The sequence below is a fragment of the Pezoporus flaviventris genome, unplaced genomic scaffold (assembly GCF_033815535.1).
Source record: "Pezoporus flaviventris isolate CSIRO_AGI_PZ_B2104156 unplaced genomic scaffold, CSIRO_AGI_Pfla_v1 ptg000037l, whole genome shotgun sequence".
Lineage (NCBI taxonomy): Eukaryota > Metazoa > Chordata > Aves > Psittaciformes > Psittacidae > Pezoporus > Pezoporus flaviventris.
This window is the reverse complement of record NW_026892585.1, coordinates 18,363,581-18,389,657: the sequence shown is the minus strand read 5'-3', so window position 1 is coordinate 18,389,657 and position 26,077 is coordinate 18,363,581. Positions and strand designations below refer to the sequence as shown.

General features: G+C 38.2%; 1 protein-coding gene across 7 annotated transcripts in view; it reads left to right on the top strand.

Annotated features, from left to right (window-relative positions):
* Positions 1-26,077, top strand: part of TBC1D5 (TBC1 domain family member 5) — a 319,487-nt gene that overhangs the window by 147,094 nt on the left and 146,316 nt on the right. For all 7 annotated transcript variants that reach the window (XM_061464900.1, XM_061464904.1, XM_061464903.1 and 4 more), the window contains 2 exons: positions 8,759-8,825; positions 25,031-25,139. In XM_061464900.1, the coding sequence (XP_061320884.1) occupies positions 8,759-8,825; positions 25,031-25,139 (176 nt within the window). The remainder of the gene's footprint in view (positions 1-8,758; positions 8,826-25,030; positions 25,140-26,077) is intronic.

Below are 26,077 nucleotides of genomic sequence, written 5' to 3'. Positions count from 1 at the left end.
CTGAACTAAATGCGTATTTTCAGTGGAAGTCACATTTGCTTATATAAGCTGGTATTGTCTGTTCCCACTAAACAGGAAGTCAAACTATTTTTCCATGTATGTATATTTTCTGAATCACTATTAGCATCACAGTTAAATTGGCCTTCCCATCGTGCTCAAAGAGATTATATTAAAATACATCTTGATGTAAATTATTTAAAATTTTGGTACCTTGCAATTGCCTGAGAATTCTTCTCAAGCATTCCTGTGAATTAGTTCAGTGGTATTAGAGTAGAAGTCCTTATTCTATTTTGCTGGTTTTAGTTTAGAGTACAGTGTATAGCTCAGCCTATTTTGCTAAATGCAGAGGCTTCATCGGGAAAAGAAATATAAATTCTAAGTCCTTTGAATACACTTACTGTTGAATTAATTTAAAATTGGGCTACATTTGTTAAACACTGATGCTACATTCTAGTTTCAAAATCAGTCATCTAGACCTTTGTATATCTTTTCCCATCCACACTTTTTCACATATACATTTTACATGTGCAAAAGTGCTATGTTAATTTACAGGCTAAACTAATGACAGGGTTGGTGTTTAGATTTGTGAACACTCAGAAGCAGTTTCACGTAAAATGGAAACCTTATTTTTGTGTGTCTTGATTTAAACTGAAGTGCATGGACAAAATTATTTCAGACAGATTTTTACGCAGAGTTTACTTGTATAGGCGTATACACATGCAGTTGAGATTTTATATGCAAAGATCATAGTAGATGCCACTTGATTGTCATAAATCAGCGATCCAAAAGACACCAGAATTGACTGGGTTTGAGAAACATACAAGATATTATCTCCAGAAGTTTTTGTTTGTAACTGCAGACCAATGTATCTGCCTATGGTATTGTTTAGCAGCTTTCTGCAGGGCTAAAACAGGCTTTGATTTTGCACTTTGATGTCAATGTTTCTTACCTATTTTCAAATGTGACCAGCTTCCTCTATTGCAAAAGTATTATGTGTGGGTACTGTTTTGTGGTTTTACAGTTGTGTTCCATTCCTAACTCACAGAAGCTTAAAGGAAAAAAATGTTATCAGTGCTTAATCTTTTTTTCACACAATATTGAAGGGTAAATAAATGAACTATTTCAGCCTATATAAGGCTTTTGTACTTCAAATGGCAAAGTCTCTTAGCACTTCTGCATATATTGATAATTACCATAGTGTATAATTCTTTTATTTGACGGCAAAATAACAGTATTTTAGGGCACAGTGTTGAAACTAAAATGATACAAAAAAAAATCTGTACCAAGCAATGCATGCATTCAAAGTATGCGTCTAATGCTAAATGAATTTGAAGCAATGGATAGAGTCAGGTTTTCACTTAAAAGAATGCTCACCAAAAAGTTGCATCGTATTTATGTCAGAAAACTCAAACAACTTGCTCAGAGTGAAATGTTCTTCAACTTTCCATACTAATAATTATTTAATAAATATCAGAGTGCTGTGCACTTAATTCTTTAGCTGAAGGCATTATTTTCAGTTTCTGTACACTGCTTCGAGCTTTCTCCATTTAATCATTTTAAAAGCTTATTTGGTGTAAATTGAATTTAACACTGTAGTTGCGAGGATGTTATGCAAAAAGTCCAAAAGATTGTCTGTAGCGTAGGGGCTGCTGGTACCAAGGATGGAGCTTCAGAAGGGGAGCAGAGGCTGCATCATCTTAAACTCTGCAGCACCCTCTCTTGACACAATGCAGCAATTCAGTCCTAGGGAATCTGTCAAAATTCAGAACGGAGAAATCCATAGTTCTGCTACATTTTACTTTTTAAAGGTCTAGTTTATGTAGTAAAAATCTCAATGTGCCGTATGTTTGGGATTAGTTCTCCTTTTATTTTTATTTTTTTCTTCTCCTACTGCCATTTTGGTCTTTCGGCAGACCCAAATCGGAAAGCTTCAGTCATCTTAGTCTTTTTGTATTTTTTTCCCTTTGCTGCAGAGATCCTGAAGACTTTCCAAACTGCATATTTGGTGCTGTAGTAATACAAATTGTCTGCTATTTTGTAAACCTTTCAATTGTCAGACTGTTCTCTTTCAAAATAATAGAGGAGCCTGAAATCGCCCATGCTAAAATTAAGAATTTATAACTGTATGGAACAGATGTTTTCATAAACATTTGCTATAATTAATTTCAACTAGGGGATTGAAGGAACAAAGCAGTTTTTCCCTCTTCAAAACTTTATTGCCTTTTCCCCATACAGCAAACTCAGAAATCTTTGCTTTAATATTGTTAATGAAACAAATCTAGTCTTCTGTTTGGTTTTCACTGTGAAAAAGGAAAGCTTAATTTGAACAAGATACCAGCCTTTAAAACAATGGGCAAATACACTGAATTTCAAACATCGCATCTAAAGGATTAATGCAGAATGTAAGTCTTTAGGTGCTCAGTTCTGAGACCAGAACTCTGTGGTGTCAATTGTCAGAGATTCCTACATATGAGGATAAATTTTATCCAGATTAGTTCGAAGAATATGAATCTGTAGAGTAAACAGTATGAAGGAATTTTATGTTTGAAGAGTTGTGAAGCTCGGTGTTACAAAAAGCAAAGGAGTCTCGTGGCATTATATATAGTTTTAATGCATAGTAAAATGCTTATTGTATGTTGATTACCACTTTATACTCACAATAAAGGTCTGCAATCTGTTAAGCTTTTTTTTTTTCTGTTTGCATTGTATGAGGAACATATTTTGACTAAAATCATTCTTCCATATTTGTATTGTCACTAGGTTTTTGGGGATATTATTTGGAATTTATATAGTTTAGGGCCAGAATTTTGGTGTTACTGTGAAAAATAAAAAATACCCATGCATTATTGTTCTGGTTTTAGTAGTTCCTGTATATCATAAAAATGTTATTTGAGAAAGAAAAAATGTTTAAAGTTAAAAAAAGAGCATGGCTTAATTGTTTTACACCTGAAAGAACCAGTGCAGCTGCAAGGATTTTTAGAGCAAACTAGAGTTCCTGACTGATCTGTCATCTATAAAGTGTGCAAAGAAAAATAGGTAGCTGTCATTAAAATTACATTTCAGCTTTCAATAACCATTTAATGAGTAGCGTAATTATATAAGTATGGTACCTCAAGTACTTTACTCAATAATTAAAAATAATCTCATCTTTAAAGTGAAAGCGCTATAATTATTATTTGACTTAACCAGGACCACTGTTATGATCTCCAGTGGCACCTCAGATTGTTCAAAGTGGTTTTGAAAGTATAAATTAAAATTGGATAAATCATTAAATTATTAAGCTTTAAATATGCTGAAAATGGATACAGCGTAGAATTTGGAAGTCATGTTATAAGAATTGACAGCCTTAGACTGCAAGCATATATTTGTGTTAAAATTTTCCTTGTCTCTAATCATAAAACATTGAATTAATGATCGAGTGTTTTACATCAACCTGAACTTAAATTTTCACAACTCCTAAATAAATACTTCTTTTTTTTTTAACAACATTTAAACCTTTGATTAGAATACAAAAAAATATATTAAGCAGAGTGCAAACTCGTCAGCAGAGAGATCTATCCTATATTTTGACACTTGTAAGCAGGGTGAATCACAGTTTGATTTCCTAAGTGGGATCGCTTTTATCACCAATTCCTAAACCGCCAGCCATAAAACCCTTTCATAGCTGACACGAGATTGGTAGGTTGGTTAGCGCTATATAAATATACATGTGTGTCCACACACAGACATGTGTGTGTATACATACATACAGAAATATGTATATACCTAAAGACATCTCTTTAGTATCAAAACATAGTTTCAAAATAATAAATATAGTTCAGGTATTTTTAAAAGTAGGAGTAGATCCATAGAGTAAGGAGATATCACTCAAGCTTCTTGTCTTCATAGACTTTCAGCTGGTTATAGTAGCATCCCTCCCCCTTTATAAGATATCCTGTGCTGAATTTTTGCATCTCACAGAAAAAAGAGAAACGTCTGATCCCTACATTGTTCTTCACGTACTTTTTTACTCTTGTTGAGCACGTACTTAAGCTCAGAGTGCTCGTTGTGCCTGCTGCATACCCAGAGCATCTTCCCACCCTTGAGCTAGGGCTCTGAAATGCTATCAAGCTTCTTCTTACTTCCGGAAGTGGAAACTGCACTGCACCTTGAAAAAAGAAGATAGCACACTATCAGCATATTATACTGTTAAAAATTAAAATAGGAAAATAGTGTGCATATTTAAATTAGGCTTCTCTGTGATACAGTTTCTACACATGGTTTTTAGATAATCTTCAGAAAGTATATTTGGCATCCTCCTTATTCTGGGTTCATCTATTTTATGGTACATCTATAATCTCAAATGTGTTCTTACAAGAAAACAGTTACTGCTAGTGACAAGCCTGTATATTCTGGGTGAATCTGGTACCCTAACCAATGTACAATTTACAAGTCCTTCTTGCATCTCAGAAATCTAAAGAAGCCAACATTTGAAATGTTCTTTTTTGACTCGTTAGTAAAAGCATCAATTTTGAGTTATGAACATTCTCTTGAAACAGCCTCCAGCTATGTCCAGTAGTATTAGGTCCCAACTACCCAAGTCCTAGCTCCTTTTAGCCCTTGGTTTCCATGCACAAGAGCAGCCTCTACTAAAATAGGGCAACAGAACTGAATTCTCTTCAGAGAAAGTGTTCATTCCCAGAATAGGGAGTTTCTACAGTTAAAGAAGCATCAAGAAAAGATATCCAGATGATTTTCAGTCCCTTTGGAAGAATACGGCCTTATTTTATTATTGTATTAAAACCAGTGACTGCTTTACTGCTAAAAGCAGTATATATTTACTTTGATACTGATGCTTTTTATGGTACTGGTTGTTTCCTTTCTCTTTCCTCTGAAAGTGTGATAAGCTTTATTTTACTCTTCCCCTCCTAGCTTTTGCATTTGAAGTTTGGAAACCTTTTCAGGAATGTGGGGCAGGGTTTGCAGAGCATCCTCTGTTTCTTCAACAGAGCCCTTCTTCCCATTTTGAGTCTTGGAAAGGATCTAAAAATCAGGCTAATACAGAATCAATTAGGATTTTTAAAGGAGACAACAAACTCTGTTACCAGCATAATGAATCATATATTCATAACTGTTCAGTATACATCCTTATTTTGCCAGAAAGTTGGGTCACTTGCCTGAGGAGGGGCCATGGATTCCCACAGCTTATTCTCATTAGTTGGTGAAGCACCTGTCCTGTTTGTTCTCAATATTGCTGACAATGAAAACTTACCAGGATTTACTAGAAAACCATTTGAATAAAAGTAGGTAAAATTCAGGGACTCCTAAATCAGCGAATACTTTGCACTTTGCTTTGTCATTTTTATCATTTTCAGTGAAAGATATCTAAATCATCTTTCAAGATGTCACAATAGACTTATCTGTCTTAAACGTGGTGGAGCAAGAAAACAATGACAGAAATGCCCAGTCTGTTAAGTCGTGGTTTAGAGAGCTGGATGTGCCTAGTCCTATCCAGTTTCGGTAGCTGCTGCTAATGATACAATGGAGCAGCAAAAGCGCCTCTCAAAAAGAAGCCACCACCAACAAAAGAGATCAGCAATAACATATAAATATGAGATTTATTTACAATGGGTTTACAATTAAGAATGTTAAAGTATTGTGGTGGTCATTTCAATAAAGGGAATTACTGTCTTCTGAGGGAATGCTTCAGAATAAAGCGAGCTACACATGAAGTAGCTTGTGAAGGACAGCTCAGTGGATGTAGCAGCCCCAGGATCCCTTCGAATTTTCCTTGTGGGATCCTGATGAAAGAACAACCTTTTATCACCAAGATTCTGGTTTCCATTGTAGAGTCCTGTTGACTTAAAGCAGGACAAATGGTTTAGTTGAAAGACAATAACGGCTTTGAATTTTTTGAGATATTCTTAAACCTCATTCTTGGAAAAAAAAACCATCATGTTGCCATTATTGAAAAGAGTCCCAAAAGATATTTTTCAGTATATGAATTTAGTATTGTGAATGAGTTTTCTTTCTGAGTCTGGCTAGTGTGGTAGGTGGATGCTTAAGAGTTGTTTAGGTATAAATAAGGTGCAATAGTGCATTCAGGACCTATTTTCATGTGCTGTATTTTTTTCAATTTTCTATTGCCCGGTATCACTGCACCTAGCCATATGGCTTTAAAAGAGACGGAACGTAGCTCAGTCATGTCACGGAGTGCTCAGGATCAGATGTGGAGGTGGGCAATATGTGAAAAAGCATATTACTTAAAATTGTCCCAGTATGGGAGACTGTTTTTCAAGACGCAAGGGACAGATGGTTATTAATAATGGGAGGGTTTCCTGGATGAAATATCTGGTGTTATTAATTTAGTTAAATTTAGTAAACAAAAGGCAGAACAATTAAGTAGGATTTCCATTTTCAAAATAAATTGAGAGCTAATAAGTGAAATCAACTGGATGGAGTGATTTTAGGCTCAAATGTAATAGAGGTTTGGAATATATTTTAGACAATCGTGCAAAAGTTAATAAAAAAATGCATTCCAAATTAGATGAGAAAAAACACTTGGAAGGACAGTTCTGTCAAAGTGAGTGATTAAGTATTTTTAAAGAATGCCTGAAGTAAGCAAAGATCTTGAAGGAAACAAAACCAGCTTGATCTGCAAAGAAGGCTACCTCCTGGATGTCAGAAATTGTGGGGTTATAGTGACAGTTAACAGAAGTGAAGTTGAATTAGATCATTAACAAGAAAATATTACTTGAATTTGTAAAGAAGCTTTGAGGGGAAGAAAACTAAAACTATAATGCACTACTGTTGTGGTTTAAACCCAGTCAGGCAACTTGTGAGATTCTCTGCAAGGCTATGCTCCACTGCTGCTCACACGACTGCTACTGCTGAACCCAGGACAAGTGCGAATGGGCAAATGATATTAAATATAATTCAGGTGTGGTCTCAACCAGAAAAGTGTTAGTTTTCAGTAGAAATAAAATATTAGGCAAGGGTCTGAAAATAAAAAAGAATAAAAAATGAAAGGGTGTTGGGTATATATGATAAATTAGCACATACAATAAAGAGTAAAGAATGTGACTTGCAGAGTAAATGTCTTTCAAGAACACTGACAAATACTGCTGCATGGAACAATTTTTCAGTCTTAGTTCATGTCTGATAGCATGTATGTGAAGGAGGAAAAATGTAGTACCTTTAATTAGATTAAGAGAAAAAAAGTGTTGCAAAGCAGTTATATCAGTTTGCTGTTGTCTGTGCAGGGCTTTAGAAGAGGAAGAAAAAAGTAAATAGTGTAACTTTGGTGCAGGGCTTTTGTTAAACAGGAGACTGTGCCTAGCTAAGCTGCTAGCCTTTGTAAATATACATTAAGGAAATATGTTAAGTCTGTCTGGACCTAAGTAAACCATCTGATGTAGTGCCACAGGAGATGTTATGAAATAGAAAGGATGGGGATTAGTGAAGTATAATAATTATAAGTTGAATTGAGAAATGCAGATTTTAATGAAAGAATTTTTTTAAGTGGAGTTCGTGGTGGAACTGATCTTACGCAATACTTTCATTTGTTGTCTTGCCACAAAGTGAGAAGCTTCAGTAATAGTTTTTAAGAAGAAAAAATATTAGAATATCAGATACCGCATATTACTACATAGAGAATATGCAGTATCCAGTGCAAGGAGACTCAGTTCAAATAGGATAGGTCATTTCTGAGGAAAAGAGCAACAACATGAAATAGTATGAAATGCAGTATTGTACTAGCAAGGTTTGCTACTGTAAACTGCAAACTTCTTTTGTAAATAAAAATAGAGAGTAAAAATGTAGGAGTGTTGGTGAATGATGGCTGTGAAACTGCAAGCTGATGTGACATGACTATAGACTGTATCAAGCAAGATTTTTTTGATAGTGAAGAAAACCACTGTCCAAAGAATAAACTGGTTAAACTTTAAGTATGCTGTCTACAGCTCCTGTCCCTTCTTTTTCATGTGTAAGGAGGACTGATTTAAACAAAACAGGGAATAATGAGCCTCATTTCAGGAAAAGACTGTGAAAGAACTTGATTTCAGTAAGCAGAACAGAGGGCACAAGGATGCGCAATGCTGTCTGTAAATGAATTATGGAAATACACAAGGGCATAGAAGAATTACCAAGCTAAATGACAGGTTGGGCAAGAATAAATAAAAAAGGATGTGGATAAATTTCATTTAAAAAATAGATTATTGTTCCTGGCTTTTGACAGTCCTTCAATAGTAGTTACTATAGAGAGGAAGGTTTCCTTGTAATCCTCAGTTTCTATGAACGTCGCTGATCTATGTATAAACAGCCCACAGGATGTAAAACAAGATGTTTTGCAGACGTGTTAAGTAGTTTCAGAGAAGCTTTAAACTTGTGCTAGGACAAAAAGTGCCTGATACCATACAGTCACAAAATAAATTAACTTTTACATTCTTTGGCTTAAAAATCAAACTCATCTGTTTGTGTGGTATGCATCTCTAACCTTGTACTAGTAAAACTGTGTTTAGTTAGGTCCTCAAACCAAAACTTCAAGTGAAATTAAATCTCAGATTTTCAGAACATTTAGACTCCAAATTGAACATGAAGGCTTATTGTCTCTCTTGCCAGCTGTAAGAATTTGAAGATGTAAAGTTGAGACTTACCTATGTAAGCTTTGTTGTAAACTAAAATTGCAATATATGGTAAAATCAATTGTGATTCTCATCAATATTGTGTTATTTATTATCAGGGTTTGTCTCGTAACAAAAGTGTTTTATATTTGTATTAGGAGGATCAAATGAAAACGGAAGCACACACCACACTTCAGATTCTGATGGAACATTTATTTCTTACAGGTTGGTAATTTTTATATTTTCTAATTTTTAAAAATTTGAATATAATAAGCAGCATAATATATTAAAAGCAAAAGAACAGATCCATATATTTTAAGAGTATTGTACACACTAAATTGCAACAGTCAGGAGACTAAAAGATGTGAAGGATTTCATTAAGTAATGATTTGAAAAGTTTTTGCATTATTATTTTTTGAGAAAGCTGTTCAAAATACTTACCTAATGAAAGTATACTGTGTTTATAAGCCTAAATAATTTTAAGGGATTTTTTTTTCCCTCCAAGGTATGGAATAAAGTAGAAATTCTCCCCTAAACTCATAGCAGCTAAGCTAAACACTGAAATACTTAACTCACCAGGGATCACCTTTCTGATCGTCTCCAAAGTAACTGGATCTATGACTCTGTTCCAGGTCAAAAAAAAGAGTCAGGATTTCTTAAATTTTAGGTTTTCTGACAGGAAAATAGTTTTTCAGTTCTGTTGGTCGTAAACACCAGTTAAAAACCATGAGGCTGAGTAACTTTCTGCAGCACTGTCACTGAACTTGAGTCTTGCAGTTGAAAGCACAGAAGAGTAACCAGCAGATGTGTAGTTCTATCTTTCAGCCAGCAAAATGCTTCCTCTGCTACAGATGCTAAATCTGTGTCCTTGTGACTGGTAATTTAATAGTGAGATTTGTGCTAACCAGAACGACTGCATCTGATTTTGATGCTTAAGTATGGCAAAATGAAACAAGTTTACCACATGATTATTTTGAATTCATTTAGAGAACAATAATGGATGGCATCTTTTTAATTTTTTTGCTTGTAGTCTACTGGAGTCTGTACTTCAAAGAGGTGTAGGCAGGCAGGAGAAACCTGCCTGTTTGCCTTGCCCTGGGAATATTGCACCATCTTGCAGGCAGTGAGCTGTGCTGGGCTCGAGGAGCCTGTTGTAGGCTGGTGACTGAAAGGCTGCTGAGAAGATCAGGGAAAACACGGCCTGGTCTTGAGGATGCTGAAAAGAAAGACTTTTTGTAAGGACCTGGAGGGAACAGCAAAGAGTTTGTTGCGATTCAAGCACTCAGAGGAAGCTTCTGGACTGAGAGCAAGGTTGGAAAAAAAGGTGTACCTGCAGGGACTCAGTGGGACAGGGGAGGTTTGATTTACAAATCTTTCCTATTTTCTGTATCCTAGTAAGTCTGCTCTAATGAAACCTACTTTGTGATGATATAAAACCCTTCAAGGGTACTTAGCATGTTCATTTTGAGAAAAATATGTTAGCAAATCCATTCCAGGTTTCTGCCTGACTCTATTTCTTGTCATATTTGTTTTCTCTATGCATGCGACATACTATCTAAGTTAAAAGAAGGGCTCAAAAATACCACCCAGAGTAACCTCTATGGTTTTTAGGTGAGAAGTGTATGTAGATACAGAGACCATGAAGCAGTCTCTGAAACACATGCAAGAAAGAATTTAGCCAGATCAGCAGAAGAAAGGAGTTGAGAGTTCCCTCTGCCATAAATTCCAGGACATTTATTCTTGAAAGTCATCAATGCTTGAAAAAGAAGCAGCCAGCTCCAGATAGGCTCTGGATCCATGATTGTGTAAACTGTGGTACTGGGGTCCGACTCTTTCTTCCTATCCCTTCTCTACTTTGCAGTAGCACTCTCAGTGAGCCAGTCCAGGGAGCTAACCTAGACAAACCTATTCATTCTTTATAGGGAGAGTTGAGAGTCTGTGGGTGAGAATTAAGGGGCAGGCTGGCAGGGGCGATACTGTTGTGGGTGTCTGTTACAGACCACCGTATCAGGGTGAGGAAGTTGACAAGGCCTTCTACAGGCAGCTGAGAGCGGCCTCACAGTCACAGGCCGTGGTTGTCGTGGGGGATTTTAACTTCCCTGATGTTTGCTGGAAGGACCACTCGGCAACCCAGCCGCAGTCCAGGAGGTTCCTCCAGTGTATGGATGATAACTTCCTCCTGCAAATGGTGGATGAGCCGACCAGGAGAGGAGCGCTGCTGGATCTCATCCTCACTAACAAGGAGGATCTGGTCGAAGCAGTAAGGGTTGAGGGCTGCCTTGGTTGCAGCGACCACGAGATGGTGGAATTCAGGATCTTGTGTGGTAGGACCAGTAGAATAGCAAGTAGAATTGCAACCCTGGACTTTAGCAGGGCAAACTTTGGCCTTTTCAAGCAATTGCTGGGGAAATCCCATGGGCAAGGCTGTTTGAAGGTAAAGGGGCCCAAGATAGTTGGTTAGCATTCAAGGATTACTTTTTCCGAGCTCAAGATCAGAGCATCCCGACACGTAGGAAGTCAAGGAAGAGGGCCAGGAGACCTGCGTGGCTAAATAGGGAATTGCTGGGTATGCTCAAGTGGAAGAGGAGAGTTTACAGGTCATGGAAGGAGGGGCTGGCCACTTGGGAGGAATATAAGGCTGCTGCTAGAGGATGTAGGAAGGCAGCTAGGATGACTAAGGCATCCTTAGAATTAAACCTGGCGAGAAGGGTCAAGGACAGCAAAAAGAGCTTTTTCAAATACATGGCAGATAAAACTAACACCAGAGGCGATGTAGGCCCACCGATGAACGGGATCGGTGCCCTGGTGACAGAAGATACAGAGATGGCAGAGTTACTGAATGCCTTCTTTGTCTACTCTGCTGCAGGCAGTCCTGAAGAGCCCTGTACCCCTGAGACCTTAGATGAAGTCAAGTCAACGGAGCGGTTTGCCTTAGTCGATGAGGAATGGGTTAGAGACCAGTTGAGCAATCTGGACATCCATAAATCCATGGGTCCAGATGGGATGCACCCGCGGATGCTGAGGGAACTGGCGGAAGTCATTGCTAGACCACTCTCCATCATCTTTACCAAGTCTTGGGAAACGGGAGAGGTGCCTGAGGACTGGAGGAAAGCAAATGTCACTCCAGCCTTCAAAAAGGGCAAGAAGGAGGACCCGGGTAACTGTAGACCGGTCAGCCTCACCTCCATCCCTGGGAAAGTGATGGAACACCTTATCCTCGGTGCCATCTTAAGGCATATCAAGGATAAGAGGGTTATGAGGGGCAGTCAACATGGCTTCACCAAGGGGAAATCATGCCTGACCAATCTCTTAGCCTTTTATGAGGAAAGAACATGGTGGATGGATGATGGCAGAGCGGTGGATGTGGTCTACCTTGACTTCAGCAAAGCATTTGACACAGTCTCCCACAGCATCCTCACGGCTAAATTGAGGAAGTGTGGTCTGGATGATCAGGTAGTGAGGTGGACTGCGAACTGGCTGAAGGAGAGAAGCCAGAGAGTTGTAGTCTATGGGGCTGAGTCTAGTTGGAGGCCTGTAACTAGTGGAGTGCCTCAAGGGTCAGTACTGGGACCGGTATTATTTAATATATTCATCAACGATTTAGATGAGGGAATTGAGTGTACTATCAGCAAGTTTGCTGATGACACTAAGTTGGGAGGAGTGGCTGACACGCCAGAAGGCTGTGCTGCCATCCAGTGAGACCTGGACAGGCTGGAGAGTTGGGCAGGGAATAACTTGATGAAACATAACAAGGGGAAGTGTAGAGTCCTGCATCTGGGCAGGAACAACCCCAGGTTCCAGTATAGGTTGGGGAATGACCTGTTAGAGAGCAGTGTAGGGGAGAGGGACCTGGGGGTCCTAGTGGACGACAGGATGACCATAAGCCAACACTGTGCCCTTGTGGCCAAGAAGGCCAATGGCATCCTGGGGTGTATTAGAAGGGGGGTGGTTAGTAGGTCGAGAGAGGTCTTCCTTCCCCTCTACTCTGCCCTGGTGAGACCCCATCTGGAATATTGTGTCCAGTTCTGGGCCCCTCAGTTCAAGAAGAACAGGGACCTGCTGGAGAGAGTCCAGCGCAGGGCAACTGAGATGATTAAGGGAGTGGAGCATCTCCCTTATGAGGAAAGACTGAGGGAGCTGGGTCTCTAGAGAAGAGGAGACTGAGGGGTGACCTTATTAGTGTATATAAATATATAAAGGGGGAGTGTTCCGAGGATGGAGCCAGGCTCTACTCGGTGGCAAACAATGATAGGACAAGGGGTAATGGGTACAAACTGGAACACAAGAGGTTCCACTTAAACTTGAGAAGAAACTTCTTCTCAGTGAGGGTGACGGAACACTGGAACAGGCTGCCCAGGGAGGTTGTGGAGTCTCCTTCCCTGGAGACATTCAAAACCCGCCTGGACACATTCCTGTGTAACATTATCTAGGTGTTCCTGCTCCGGCAGGGGGATTGGACTAGATGATCTTTTGAGGTCCCTTCCAATCTCTAGCATACTGTGTACTGTGTTTCTGATGACTTGGCTCACAGTGTTCACCTGACAGAGGTTCAGATGGGTATCGGTGCCAGTGCAAGGAGGGTTGCTAGAATGGACAACTAAAAGTAAGTGGAAGGACAGAGCATGGTTCCATTTACTTAAGGCAGCCTAAACTGTAGTGAATCCTCAGCCATCTTTAATGCTCCACAAATAAGTGAAGGCTAAAGCCAGTCTCTTGTCTCCATATTCCTTAGTCCAAAGTGGATGTAATAAATACGACTTTGGCTACGTTGCTATGACTTCACCAGAATAATAATCGTATTCTCTCAGCGAGGATTACAGCTCAACTTACAAAACTGAAGTTAATTAGTATTTTAAAAGTGGTTCCATATATCTCTGCCAGAGTATTACCGTTATAACTCGAGGCAAGATGGTAAGGCAAGATAGTGCAGTATATATATGTGGGGAGTGAGGTATATTTATGCACATATATATATAAAAGAAATCTCTGACTTCCAGTAGTTGGCAAGCTACCACTGTTATTAAGTAGCATTACAGTGTTTAAGGTGTAAAATGAGTATTTTCTGCTCAGTAACAAGTAACTCCCATCATATAATGAGACTGGCTGTAAATTTGCTGGTTGGGTTGAATATTCTGTTGATAGGTATAGTTCTGGGCTGCATGTTAAGTAAAAACGAGAAGCTAATACCTTATGAAAGACACAAAGTGAATCTTAAACTGCCTTGAAAGGTAACAATGGTAAATGGTTGTTATTTCTTTAAGGACTCATTAGAGATTTGGACTTATTTTAGTATACTGTCAATGAATATCGTTATAGTAAGTTAGTAATATGGTAAAAGTGATGATAGTGTTGTTTACCCAGTGTGTTTCAGTCTTTCGTATTTAAAAAATACTGGCTAGTGAATTTTCACCCTAGAAGAGGCAAAGGCATCTTTGGATCATGGTAGATGTCATGGCTGCAGAAGGCTAATAGATACAAAACGATACTGAAAATATTTACTGAAACAAAAGACATTTTATGCTTTATCAGAAGTGGTCTCTCTACAATTCATTTAGAAGAAGAGACAGCTCCAAATGTTTAAAAATATTTGAATGTGAATATGTTTTGCTATTAAAGTGCTCTTTAGAGCATATTGTTTTAATAATAAAAAAAATGGGGGGAAGGGTTGTACTTGATTCCAACACTTTCTGTTTTAAAGGACAATTTTACACTCTCCAATACAAGCTTCTGAGTGTGTGTGTGTTTATTAATAAAGGATGTCAGATCATTGTTCTCTCATATATTTACGATGCTCAGAACTATTTGTACAGTTTTATTTTTAATATGATGGTGTCACCTTAGAATTTGTGACTCTTGCTTGCGTTGATCAAGGCAGAGATTTAATGCTGATTATGTTCAGTGAGTGAGCATTTCCCTTTAGGTCATAAAGTTTGTAAGTAATGTAAGTGAAAAGCACGTGTGACTGGCACATATTTCTAAGTATGAGTTTGCAAATGTGTCCTGTGAGGTCATGGAGAATTTTCTAGTTGGTCATCAGGCTCTGACTGAAGTATTCTTTGTGTACTAGGTAAGAAGATTTGCTAATAAGAAATTAATGAAAATTGTTTCCTAGAACCATGTCATCAAAAGTAGAAGCTCACTATTAGAAAAATTTGAATGAGAATTTAGAGGAACTTTAAAGCATGAGAAACATGAGAAAAGTATTTCAGCTCCACTCTAGTGTGTTATTTTACTGCTTTAGTTAAAGCCTTTTCTGGATGTGCACGTTGTCCGGACTTCACCAGAAGGAAAAGAAAACTAAGTGTGGGTCTCTAGTTTCAGTATCTGCAGTGCAGTGCCACTGGAAGATAGAAATACTGTCTTTCTCCTGCTTTCCCAAGGGCAGCTGACCTTCTCCTCGCCAAAGAGGTGAACCCCTTGCCAGCACATATGACTACAGACTATTACATTAATCTGTTTAGCCTCAGTACCAGCTGCTTGCATGTTTTTAATTATCTTATTAGATGGTATAACAGTGACCTATGAAATAAAATGAAGGTGAGTATTTTTTAACTTTATTTTACAGGCTATTTTTCTAAATATATTTTAATTACCTAATTATGACTTTTAGGGAGAGCCATTGATGCAGACATTCAATTTGGCTGATAGAATCTAACATCTCAAGGACACTTATTTTCTTCCAAGGTGGATTCATACATTAATAATGCTTCTAATAAATACATAGCCTAAAAAAAGATCACTTTTCATACTTGTATTGTTAACTTACTTTATGATTTAGAAACCTATGACTACTATGCTGGATAATTTCTTGATACTTCTCTGCACTTTGTATGTAAGTTTAATTTCTACTCTGCTTATCAAGATAAAGTTCCTTCCCTTGTGGATCAAACTCCACTGACAAGTGATGATTGCTCAAAGTTGTGGGTTATATAGACAATGTATATTCCTCCTCCTGCTAATATTTCAAATAGGCAGAAGATCTAATATAAGAAAGACTTTCATTTTCTGTTTTTGCCCCTGACTTCTTAAAGAATCGACTTACCAGATGTTTTCTTTCTTACTGCAAAAAGGCAATGTGGTCCTGCTGGCTGAGGCATGTTTCTTGTGTGCCAGCCAACAACCTCAGGACTGATACTGAGCATGCAGAAGAAAGACGGCAAGGGATGCAAGCTGTTCCTCACTGTTCCTATCCCCTTCCAAAAGTGGGTAGTGAAACTAGTCTGATTCTTCTTTGACCTGTGGCTTTCCTTGGCAGCTAAGCCTCTGTCCTCATATGTTAAATGTAGTGTGAAGATATCAGCAATTTATATACCTTCACCTTGTGGAAAAATCTGTTGCAAAGCATCCGTTTTCCATCTACACAAGCTTATTTAGTCTTGTTCATACACAGGTGATGTTTCTTTATTTTTAAGCCACCCCTGTGCAGTTATATCCTATTGTTTTTAACTTTGGCCACTCTGTGTCCACACATAACCAAGAGCTGTAAAGAACAAGCTTATTTCTATTGGGTTTTTCAAATATTTTGGGATACAAATATTTGGGAATAGAAGGCAAAACAGTGAAGTGGCACTGCGTCTCCACTCTGTAAGGAGGATTCTCAGCACTTGCATCCTCTTCTCTTTCCACAAGGAAGTAGTAAAACTGTCATCCATATTTGTTTTGTCTTACCTAGCACCATTTTCTAGATGCCATTGTGGTTCATGCCATTTATGTTCAAAGAGGCCTCTTTGCACCAAAAGGAAGTTCTGCTTGACCAACTTGATAACCTTGTGTGACTGGCCTGGTAGGTAATGGGAGAGCAGTGTATGTTTTCTTCCTGGACTTAAGGAAGGCCTTTGACACTGTCAGACATAAGATCTTCAAAGACAAGCTGTTGATAAGCACAGTGCAGGTGGGCTGAAAACTCTCTCAGAGGGATCAGTGGCATAAAGTCTAGGCAGCTGGTAACAAGTAGTATACCCCGAGTGTCAGTGCTAGGTCCAGTCATGTTTAACATCTTTGTTAATGATTTTGGTGATGGGCAGGGTACTCTCAGCACAATTGCAGGTGACATGAAACAGAGAGGTGGTTTTATACACAAGATGGTTGTACTGCCATCCAGAGAAGCCTTGGCAGGCTGGAGAAGTGGGCTGACAGAAAGTACATCAAATTTAACATGGAGTACTGACAAGTCCTGCAAATGGGGAGGAAGAACCCGAAGCACCAATGTATGCTGAGGGGTGGAAAATACCATGGCAGAAAAGGACCTGGGGCTCCTGATGAACTTCAGGTTGAACATGAGCCAGCAATGCACTCTTGCAGCAAAGGCAGCTTGAAGGTTTTCCTTTTTCATAAGCACCATTAGTCCCTTAGTAAACTTGATGTGAAAGAAAGTAATCCGGTGGAACTGTGTTTTCATTTTGGCCCCAAAACCTTTCACCATTCTTCCTTCTAACACAAAATCTGGCACTAATAAATTTGAAATACTTATTAGAAGTTCTTAAGGTCTGTAGGTCTAAGTAATGCAGTGAAATTCATCAGTGTCTATAACTCAGAACCCGCATCATCTTTGCAGCAACATGGTTTAAGACTGACAGGTGAACGGCATTAGATTTTTCTTGATGCTAAAGTATACTTTTTGAGATCTTGATCATGCTGGTGTAAGCTTCTAGTCCATGAGATGTGTAGTGACATAAAAGCAAGAACATCTGCCACAGAACTGGGAGTGAGCTGTTGGTTGAGTTTAGCAACAAAAGAACCTGGAGAAGAACAGTTCTTTCCTACATAGTACCTCAGTGCCCCCACTAGCTCAGTGGGAATTTAAATGGAAGAGTTGTGTGCCACACCTTTGTAACAGAATGTCTGAAGATTAAGCCAGAAAGCTTGATTTTGCTATACTCTGCTCAGAATGCATCTGATGAGTGATTTCATTTTGATTATTGTCCTGGGTTCAGCAGTAGCAGTCATTTTTCTCCTTCTTGGTAGCTGGTGCAGTGCAGTGTTTTGACTTTCAGCTCGGGAACAGAGCTGATAACAAGGATGTTTTGGTTTGGCCAAGGACTTTGTGAGCCTCATGCTCTGCCAGGGGGGAGGGGAAGCCAGGAGGAAGCAGAGACAGGACACCTGACCCAAACTGACCAAAGAGCTATTCCATACCACAGCACGTCATGCCCAGGATGTAACTGGGAGTTAGCCGGAAGGGCTGGGAGACAGCAGGGTTGGAGGAGGTATCGGTCGGAGCTTGGTCGGGCTGAGGGGGGCGAGTTATCGGTCGGCTGGTGCTGAGGTGTTGTATTCTCTTCCCTTGTTATTTCCTTTATCATTATTATCATTGGTGGTAGCAGTAGTGATTTGTGTTATACCTTAGTTACTAAACTGTTCTTATCTCAACCTGTGGGAGTTGCATTCTTTTTGATTCTCCTCTCCGTCCCTCCGGGAGCAGGGGGAGGGCAAGAAAGGGGGGGAAGCGAGCAAACGAGTTACCTGACTGGGTTTAAACCACAACAATTATTAAAAAAACCAAACCACCACCACTACCTAGAACTGTACGTAAAACTTGAATGCAAGATGGCACATTTGAGGAATTAGTTTTTAATACAAAGATGCTCAAAGACAAAAGGTCTCTAATAAGCCTTTTGTCTTACACATTATAAACATAATGTATAACTGGAATAAATCTAAAGAACAAAGATTTGCTTTTAGTGAGACTATCTGGTTTTTAATTATGGCAATAAAGCCTAGTCAGTTCAAGAGATTAAAGTTATATCATGAAATCACTTACTCATTTTCTTATGTCATTTAATGCAAAATAGGCAAATTTACAAAGTTGAAGTGTAACTAGCAGTATTAGCTAGAGTTTTGTATTCATCACCCTGCACGTTATAAAGTCATCCAAGTTTTGAGATCGGGTGTGTATTTTTAAATATCGTAATTTCTGTGTCATTTCGCAACTTGCTTTAGTCACGTGTGAGTAAGCAGAAACATTTTGGCATTTTGAGGCATATTCCTGCAGAAAGTATCTCCCCTTTCCCTATTACATCCCGTTTCTAGTTTGCTGATTTGTAGATGTTGTGGTTTAACCCTAGCTGGAAATAAAGTACCACGCAGCTGCTTAACTCAGCATCAGTGTATTATCAACACTATCCTCACACCAAGTCCCAAACACAGCACTGTACCAGCTACTAAGAAGAAAATTAAATCGCAGCTGAAACCAGGATAGTAGAGATGAAACTTTTAACTTCTATTATATACTAGAGGAAACTCTTAACTTTCCTCTTTCTTAAGGAATGCATGTCTGTCTGTATAATGAGGCTGCATGCATGTGAACACACAAAATTCACAGAGCTCTGGTTAGCTGAGGATATGAATTAGCAGAAGGGTAAAATAACAGACGGGAACTCCAATCATGAGAACTAGAAAGAAAATGTTCTATATGTACATGCAAAGGATTTCAAAGCTGTTGGGGGTTTAAAAGTAGATAGCCTTGACTGCAATTTTTAGCAAATGAGTTACAATACAAAAATAAAAATAATTGAATAGAATATCTACATTTTATTTTGCCATTCTGTAAATGTGTGCATAAAGTAAAGAGAAGAACGAGCTGATGAAATTTAGACTTCAAAATGGCTGTAGCAAGAATACTGCTACAAAAGCTAAACAATTACAGGGATAGAAGTGAAGTGTTCTCCCAGGGCCAAACCTGGCACTTTGGCTGAGAGCCACCAAGGAGAAGTGGACAATTTGGGGTATGGAGAAAGGTATCTCGGGGTTCTGCATCAGATCCAGTGCTGTTAGGATTGGTGCTGGTAAAGTGTCCCACTGCCAGTGTGGCCTTATTTCAGTTTCCTGAACTGCACTGCACACATGCCAGGAGCTTAAAGAGCATAGCTAGCTAATAACCTTAAGTTTTTTGCTGGAATGTTTACCTTAAGAAAGTGATTTTACCTTTCTTCACTCAAGCCTTTTTAACTCTGTGGCAGCCAAAAACAGATGAAACCTGAGCTGTTTAGAAAAATCTGCCCTTTGAATGCTGAGCCTCTCAGCAGCACAGCCATGCATATCCACACTTACATGGCTGTTAACTCTGCCTCGTATCCTGAGGCAGGACTTTGGGAAACAGAGGAAAATACATCTCTTTTCCAAGCAGATTGATAAGCCTTCACATTAAAGCTGTCAAGTGGATTTTCAGGGTAGCAAATAAAAAACCATGTGTTTCAGAAATGTTTTTTTTAGAAACTTACTGCTTATTACTTGATACTGCCTTTCAATTGTTTTTTTCCCCCTGTTTTTATAGAATTAACTCTGGTTTTATTACATTCATGGCTGTTGCCTCACTTTTTTTTTCAACTGTTAATTTTATGGCATAATAAATAATACAAACTGTGCATGTTTCTGGATTTATGCAGTATGTTTAAAAATAATTGCTGCCTCTACTTAAATATAGGTACTACATTCACTTATTGATGTTCCTATCAATAAAGACCTCGTATTACAAAACATATGACATGATAATTCAATAATTTCTTTTGTTTCTGATGGCCTGTTCAGTAGCCTGTTGCTTTACTGAGTGCCTCTGGGGAGCCAAGTTTGGGTCTCAGCAGTTATAGAGCACATTCTAAAGATGAACCAAAACTGGTATGAAAAGATTGAATTGGCTTTTCTGAGAGCATGCATGCACACCATTTTGGTTTAAGATGATTTTGCCAATGCTGGCAGCACTGCTCAAGAGTTTTCTTTGGATCTCTGTGAAACTATCCATTTTATCCTTCAATATTGGTCTAGAGGGTAGAATAAGCTTGAGATTTAGGTTGAAATCTTAAATACGTATGCTAATGTTCACACCTTTTAGTAGTAGTGCAGTATTTTACCGTGTACTGAGAAATATTCTTTGTCATCAAATGTTGTAAATATAATATTGGTTTTGTTTCAGCATGGGCACAAAAAAAAAAGGCATTTTAAAACGTGGCATACTTGGAATATTTTAAAAATGCATGAGACAAAATATCGATACACACTGGTTAATGATTTGATAATACTGGTTTCTTTGTAACCCACAGCTTCAACTAAAAGCAAAACAATTATGAACAGTAATATTTTCCTGGTAGGTCTGAGTCCTTACAGTCCCAGGAGTGAATCTTTACCATTTTTCAGTGACATAGATTGTAGTTTGATGTGCCTGTTCGCATTGTTACATTTCTATGGGTTTGAGTGTCTCCCACACAGTTTGATGTTGCCTGAGCATCGTAGTACAAAAATGCTTCTTACAGTATCTTTAACCTTTAGAAGTATCTGTGTTTGTACCCATCAGCAGCTTTATCCTGTAAATCGGTAAATGCAGCGGTGGTTACTAGCTGTGGTATTCCACTCTTTCTCCACGGTATTTCTTCCTCTTCTGAGCAGAGTTATTTTTTTTTTTTTGAAGGAGCTTAGGTGGGCTACTGTTGCATTTTTCTGCCTGTGTACCTATCTCGATGCATTGGTTTTGCCGTTATTCTGCAGACTGAAATTTAGCAGCAGAGCCAGAGGCTGATGTGCCACTACTGGCTATTAGTGTAAGAAAGTCTTTGTTACCTCTTCCCAACACTGCCACAGCTAAGTGTTGCCTCAATAAAACTCTGGAACTACTGTTTCCATTCCAGAATTAGTTTCCAGGTGTCTTGTTACATTATTGGTGTCACGCATTCTTAAAGAGTTTATAGTTGCTTCCTAGTCTATGGCTGGGCAATGGTGGCTTTCCAGTGTTCTTTAGTAAGATGCTTTAGCGTATAGCATCATTGGGGATTAAAATACTTTTTCAAAAATGGTATTTAAGTGCACGTAGAATTTTATTTACACTTTCTGATGTAAAGTCCTGCTCATTGTGCTTTCTTCCTCACAGTGTGTTGACATAGACATTTCTCTTACAAATCTTTTGACTTTTATCTCAGAAAATCCAATGCTTGTAATTGTCTTAGAAGAATCAGATCTACAAATCATGTCCTGTTGGAAAGAAAAAGGATAATAAATACGCTTTTACGTGGTTTGCTAAGAGGTCAGGCTTATTTCTGATAAGCAAGTAAGTATGTGTACTAGAGCAGAGCCCAGCATAAAATTATTTTGCAGACAGATTCAGACTTGTAGTTATGACAAAAATGCATGCTTCAAAAGATGGAAAGGAACAGATGAGGGCTAAGAACAAACCTTTCAGAACAAATCTGTAACCTTCATCCCTTCCACTGATTTGCTTGCTTTTTCATTCGTACATATTGAGCACTTTTCCCACTTCAGAGTAATGCAACTGTCCCTAACTCATGCCAATAAGTACTTTACATTGGACGGGTACAGCATATGAAATTTAAGTTTCCAAAAGAAACATTAATCCAATAACTTTTTCCTCGTGCAGGTTTTATATTATGAAGACTTTACAATAGATATAGCAGTTTATTAGACAGAATATTTAAATAAGAATATGAAATGAAAAATATGCACAAAATAACCAGAAAACTTTAACATTGGCATTTGCCTTTGTTTTAATTGTACAAGCTAGAGGTGGTATTAACACATGATTATGCATTTAATTTTCTAGTTTGATTAAAAACAATTGCATGTTCTTATTCATAGTTTAAGTGGTTCCAATTGGCTCTTGAAGCCTTTCACTTCAGTGAAGCAAATGGGATGTGGTAGACTTGAGTTCCAATCTTCATTGCTCATTTCACTTTGACCAATGAGTTTTCTGCAAGCCTGGGTTAACAAAGCTCATAGGTATTGGTTTACAGAGTAGGGCTATATCATTAAAGAAATTATCCTTTTAGAATTGATAGCTTGTTGATATTACACAGTGTTACTATTATTGAAACAGTCTCTAGAACTGTAAGGCTTAATTTATTAGCCTTTGTTCAAAATATTTGAGAAATTAATTAGTGAATGCTGTTCCAAAAGGATTTTAGATACCATTCAGCTCTACTAAAACTGAAGCAGATTCCAGCTTCCAAGTCTTTTATAATTTAATTTTTTTTCATTTGCTTATAACTTTTCTTTTTAGTGATCCCAGCAGCCAAGGGGAGTGCAGGGGAGATATGATCTTGCCAAATTTCTTTTGGCTGTTTTAAATGTAATTTTGTGCAAAACGTGCTTGGAATTGCATTACAAATTAAAAAAAAAAAGAGAGAGAGAAAGGAAGAAGAAGACAAAGCACAGTATCGGCACTAATACCGTTTAAGAAGTGTTGAAATTACTCTCTTACTGTGTAGCAATCACTCCCAGCAGTTGGTGAAAAAAATAACCTGAAGAGTTTCTTTCCTCTCTGTTCATTCTGTTCACAGTTACACTGGTTGAAACCTCCTGCTAACTCAGCTGACACACCAGCATTTTCAAAGGTGTTGTGGGAATGTCATCCACTTGCAGAACAATGTGAATAGCTTCAGAGGCTGACCTGTTGTGTGCACAGGGGAATGTGTCACTCTTGAAGAATCACTACCTTAGGGAGGCAGCTTGGCAGTAGTTATAATGGCCAATAATGCTACAAAATTTACAATGGCAACTGAAGAATATTATACATGATAGAAACAGGAGGGTTACTTAGATAGGCATAATATACTGTAGTTACTGAAGTATAAATGGCTGTGAAAGAAAGGTCCAGATTTTTCTCAAGCTGTGTCTGCTATATACCATACGTTGTATTTAAAGGAGACAGAATCATGGTAAATAGTTGTAGGCAGCTTGGTGCAGGAGGTGAGGATGTATGGGAGATAGAGAGACAGTGGAATGGCCAGAGAGTCTGACTAGGAGAATGGGGGATGTGTCAGTAAGGAGGGAATCTGCCCCACACTATTGGAACTGCTCGCTGCTATGTTGGTCACTTGAGAATACTGGCAGTTGCCAGAAGCTAAAAGTTAGCCTTAAGCCCTGCAAGCTAGCACTGTTTTAGTCATCTTTGTTCTTATCTGGAGGACCTTTGCTTTTCATAGTCATTAATAATCAAGACCCAGAAGTAAAAACTCTTTTTTTGTTGTTTTTGAAAATGATCCTAGCTGAAAGGTGCATTCACAAGCACAGTGCTTCTGGTCTCAGTGTGAATAGTGAGCTCAGCTTGCTCCATCTCAGAGGAACAGGACCATAATTTCCTGGCTTGCCAAGTCCATACCCCAACTGTTCCCCACAAGTGTATCTTATAATTCTGTTCTGGAACTGTGAAATTTTTACCTAAAACAAGGTTTAAAAAAACTCCCCCTCACAACTCAGCTTAAAAGGCTGAAAATTATCTAACCTTAGTTTGCATATATTTAGGGCACCTTGCAAAACCAGAGTTTGTTGCTGTTCAGTATAACCCACTCTGTGACCTTTCTTAGCGAAGGAAATCTAGTGAGATCTTACCCTGGAGTCATAGTAGTAGTTTCCCTCTTTCTGGTTTCATTTGGTCTCCCAGGGAGAAGTAATAGTCTCCCATGCGACAGGGGGAGAAGGAGATGTTCACCTTAAGGACATGGACTGAAAATAAATCTGAAACACATTTCCTTGCACATAACCCAGCTCCTTACGCTGAAATTACCCTTTGAATTTTAAAGGGGCTGCAGAGTCTGTGAGCAAGTCTTGGGCTACTAAGACCATCAAATGGCTTAGGCTGTTCTTGTATATTTCAGTAGAAGGTGCGGGAAATATAGATTTAATTATTTTATTCAAACTCAGGAGATGGTTTGGGACAATTAATTTCCAATTGTTTCCCAGTAGAGCCTATTTACTTGTATATTAATGAGGCACAGGTGTTAGGCCCCTGGTGCCTGCATGCCTGGGAGGCATATTTAGGTTGTTTATCTAGTCAGCCATAGGTACTGCAAGGTACTGAAGCTTGCCTTGAACAGTTTATACAGTGAGGCTTTTTAATTTTTTGATGTTTTTTTAAATTTGCTAGCACCTGTTAAAATTTTAAAACCGATCATGTAGAAAGAAGTAGGAGTGATTTCTATAGTAAATAGCACTAAATGTTGAAGAAAGTCATCTTCTATGATGCTTAACTGCCCAGCTTGACATTAGGAAGAAAAGAAGGTTCATTTAAGCAAATAACGTCGTGTGAGGAGCTAATACAGTCAACAGTATACTTTTCTGTTGCATATTTTTGGAATAGGTACTTCTTTGTCTACAGCTGAAACATGAATGTGCTTATATTAATATTCATTTTTCTTGTTTATTCACTGAACTGCAGTACCAACATTTTAGAGGAAATGGAATAGCCTCCATAGACATTATGAATTTCAGTAGCTGGCATAATTATAGCGATCTACATATTCATTAAATCCAAAGAAGAAATGTGTCCAAAAAGACAGCCATGCGTTTAGAAGTGGTACACAACTAAATATATACATTTTAAAAAAGTTCCTTTCCTGGCTTATCCGATATGGTGTAATATCATATAGTCCTTAAATCAGCTAAAGCTTGTTTTTTGTTTAAATGTTTGTTCCTTTTGCTTTTGCACACAGCAAAGAATGGGAAGAACTATTTGTAAACAACAATTACTTGGCAACTATACGGCTGAAGGGGATTAATGGGCAGCTGAGAAGCAGCAGGTTCCGTAGTGTTTGCTGGAAGGTAAGAAGAGAAAATATTTATTTACAGTTTGTGGTTGCAATATATCAACACATTACGTGATGCGCTGGAAGATTATTGATGCAAAGAATCATGAATTTTCCGACAGACTTCATCCCAGTGTTTTCCTACACATTTTTATAATTCATAGGACATTTTCTAATCATACTGAGTTGCCTTAAAGCTGAATTGCAGGTGATAGCAAAATATTCCTAGGAAAGAATATCCTTGTGCTGGGTGGTGTGTTTAGGATTGAGTGCCACACACCACCTCCTCTCAGTCTCTCTGCAGTGAAGTTGTGTGCTAGAAATAAAAATGAAGTTTTGTCTCAAAATTTATGTTTTGAGGAACTTGGGACTCCTTTAAAATCAGTCTGATGCTTCTGCTAGCAGCTTTTCCCAATGAAATAAGATAGTGAAGATGAATAGAGAAGGAAGTCAGATCTTCCAGTATTAAAACACAACTATTTTTTTTTTACTATATTTTTTAAAGTTGCAAGAGAAGGGAGAGAGAAAGCAAGCAAAGTAATACTTTGATGCTATATAAAGTCAAAAATAATTTTGTTGCACTGGGATCAGGTCTTCTTTTGTGCACTAACTATGACAGTAGAGAACATTTTCCCTAGTAGAGTTACTGTATGTTAGCACTGATAATTCAAATTACCTCACTTGGAATTTCTCAAGCTTCACTTTGGCATGAAGACCTATAAAAAGAAAATGAAAATACTCTTTGTATATGAATGAAAGAAATTTGAAATGTATGTAGCAGTGAACAAATTTAAAGTTAATGAAAATACTTTCTTCAGGAGGCCAGATGAATGTATGGCACAAGGATTATTTTACCAGCCTGCTTCTTCTTGTGCCTCTAAATTAGGAGGCCATAACTCAAAACGCTGAACTAAGAAAAGCATCAAGTCCTTCACTGTCCGCTAATTAAGCCAA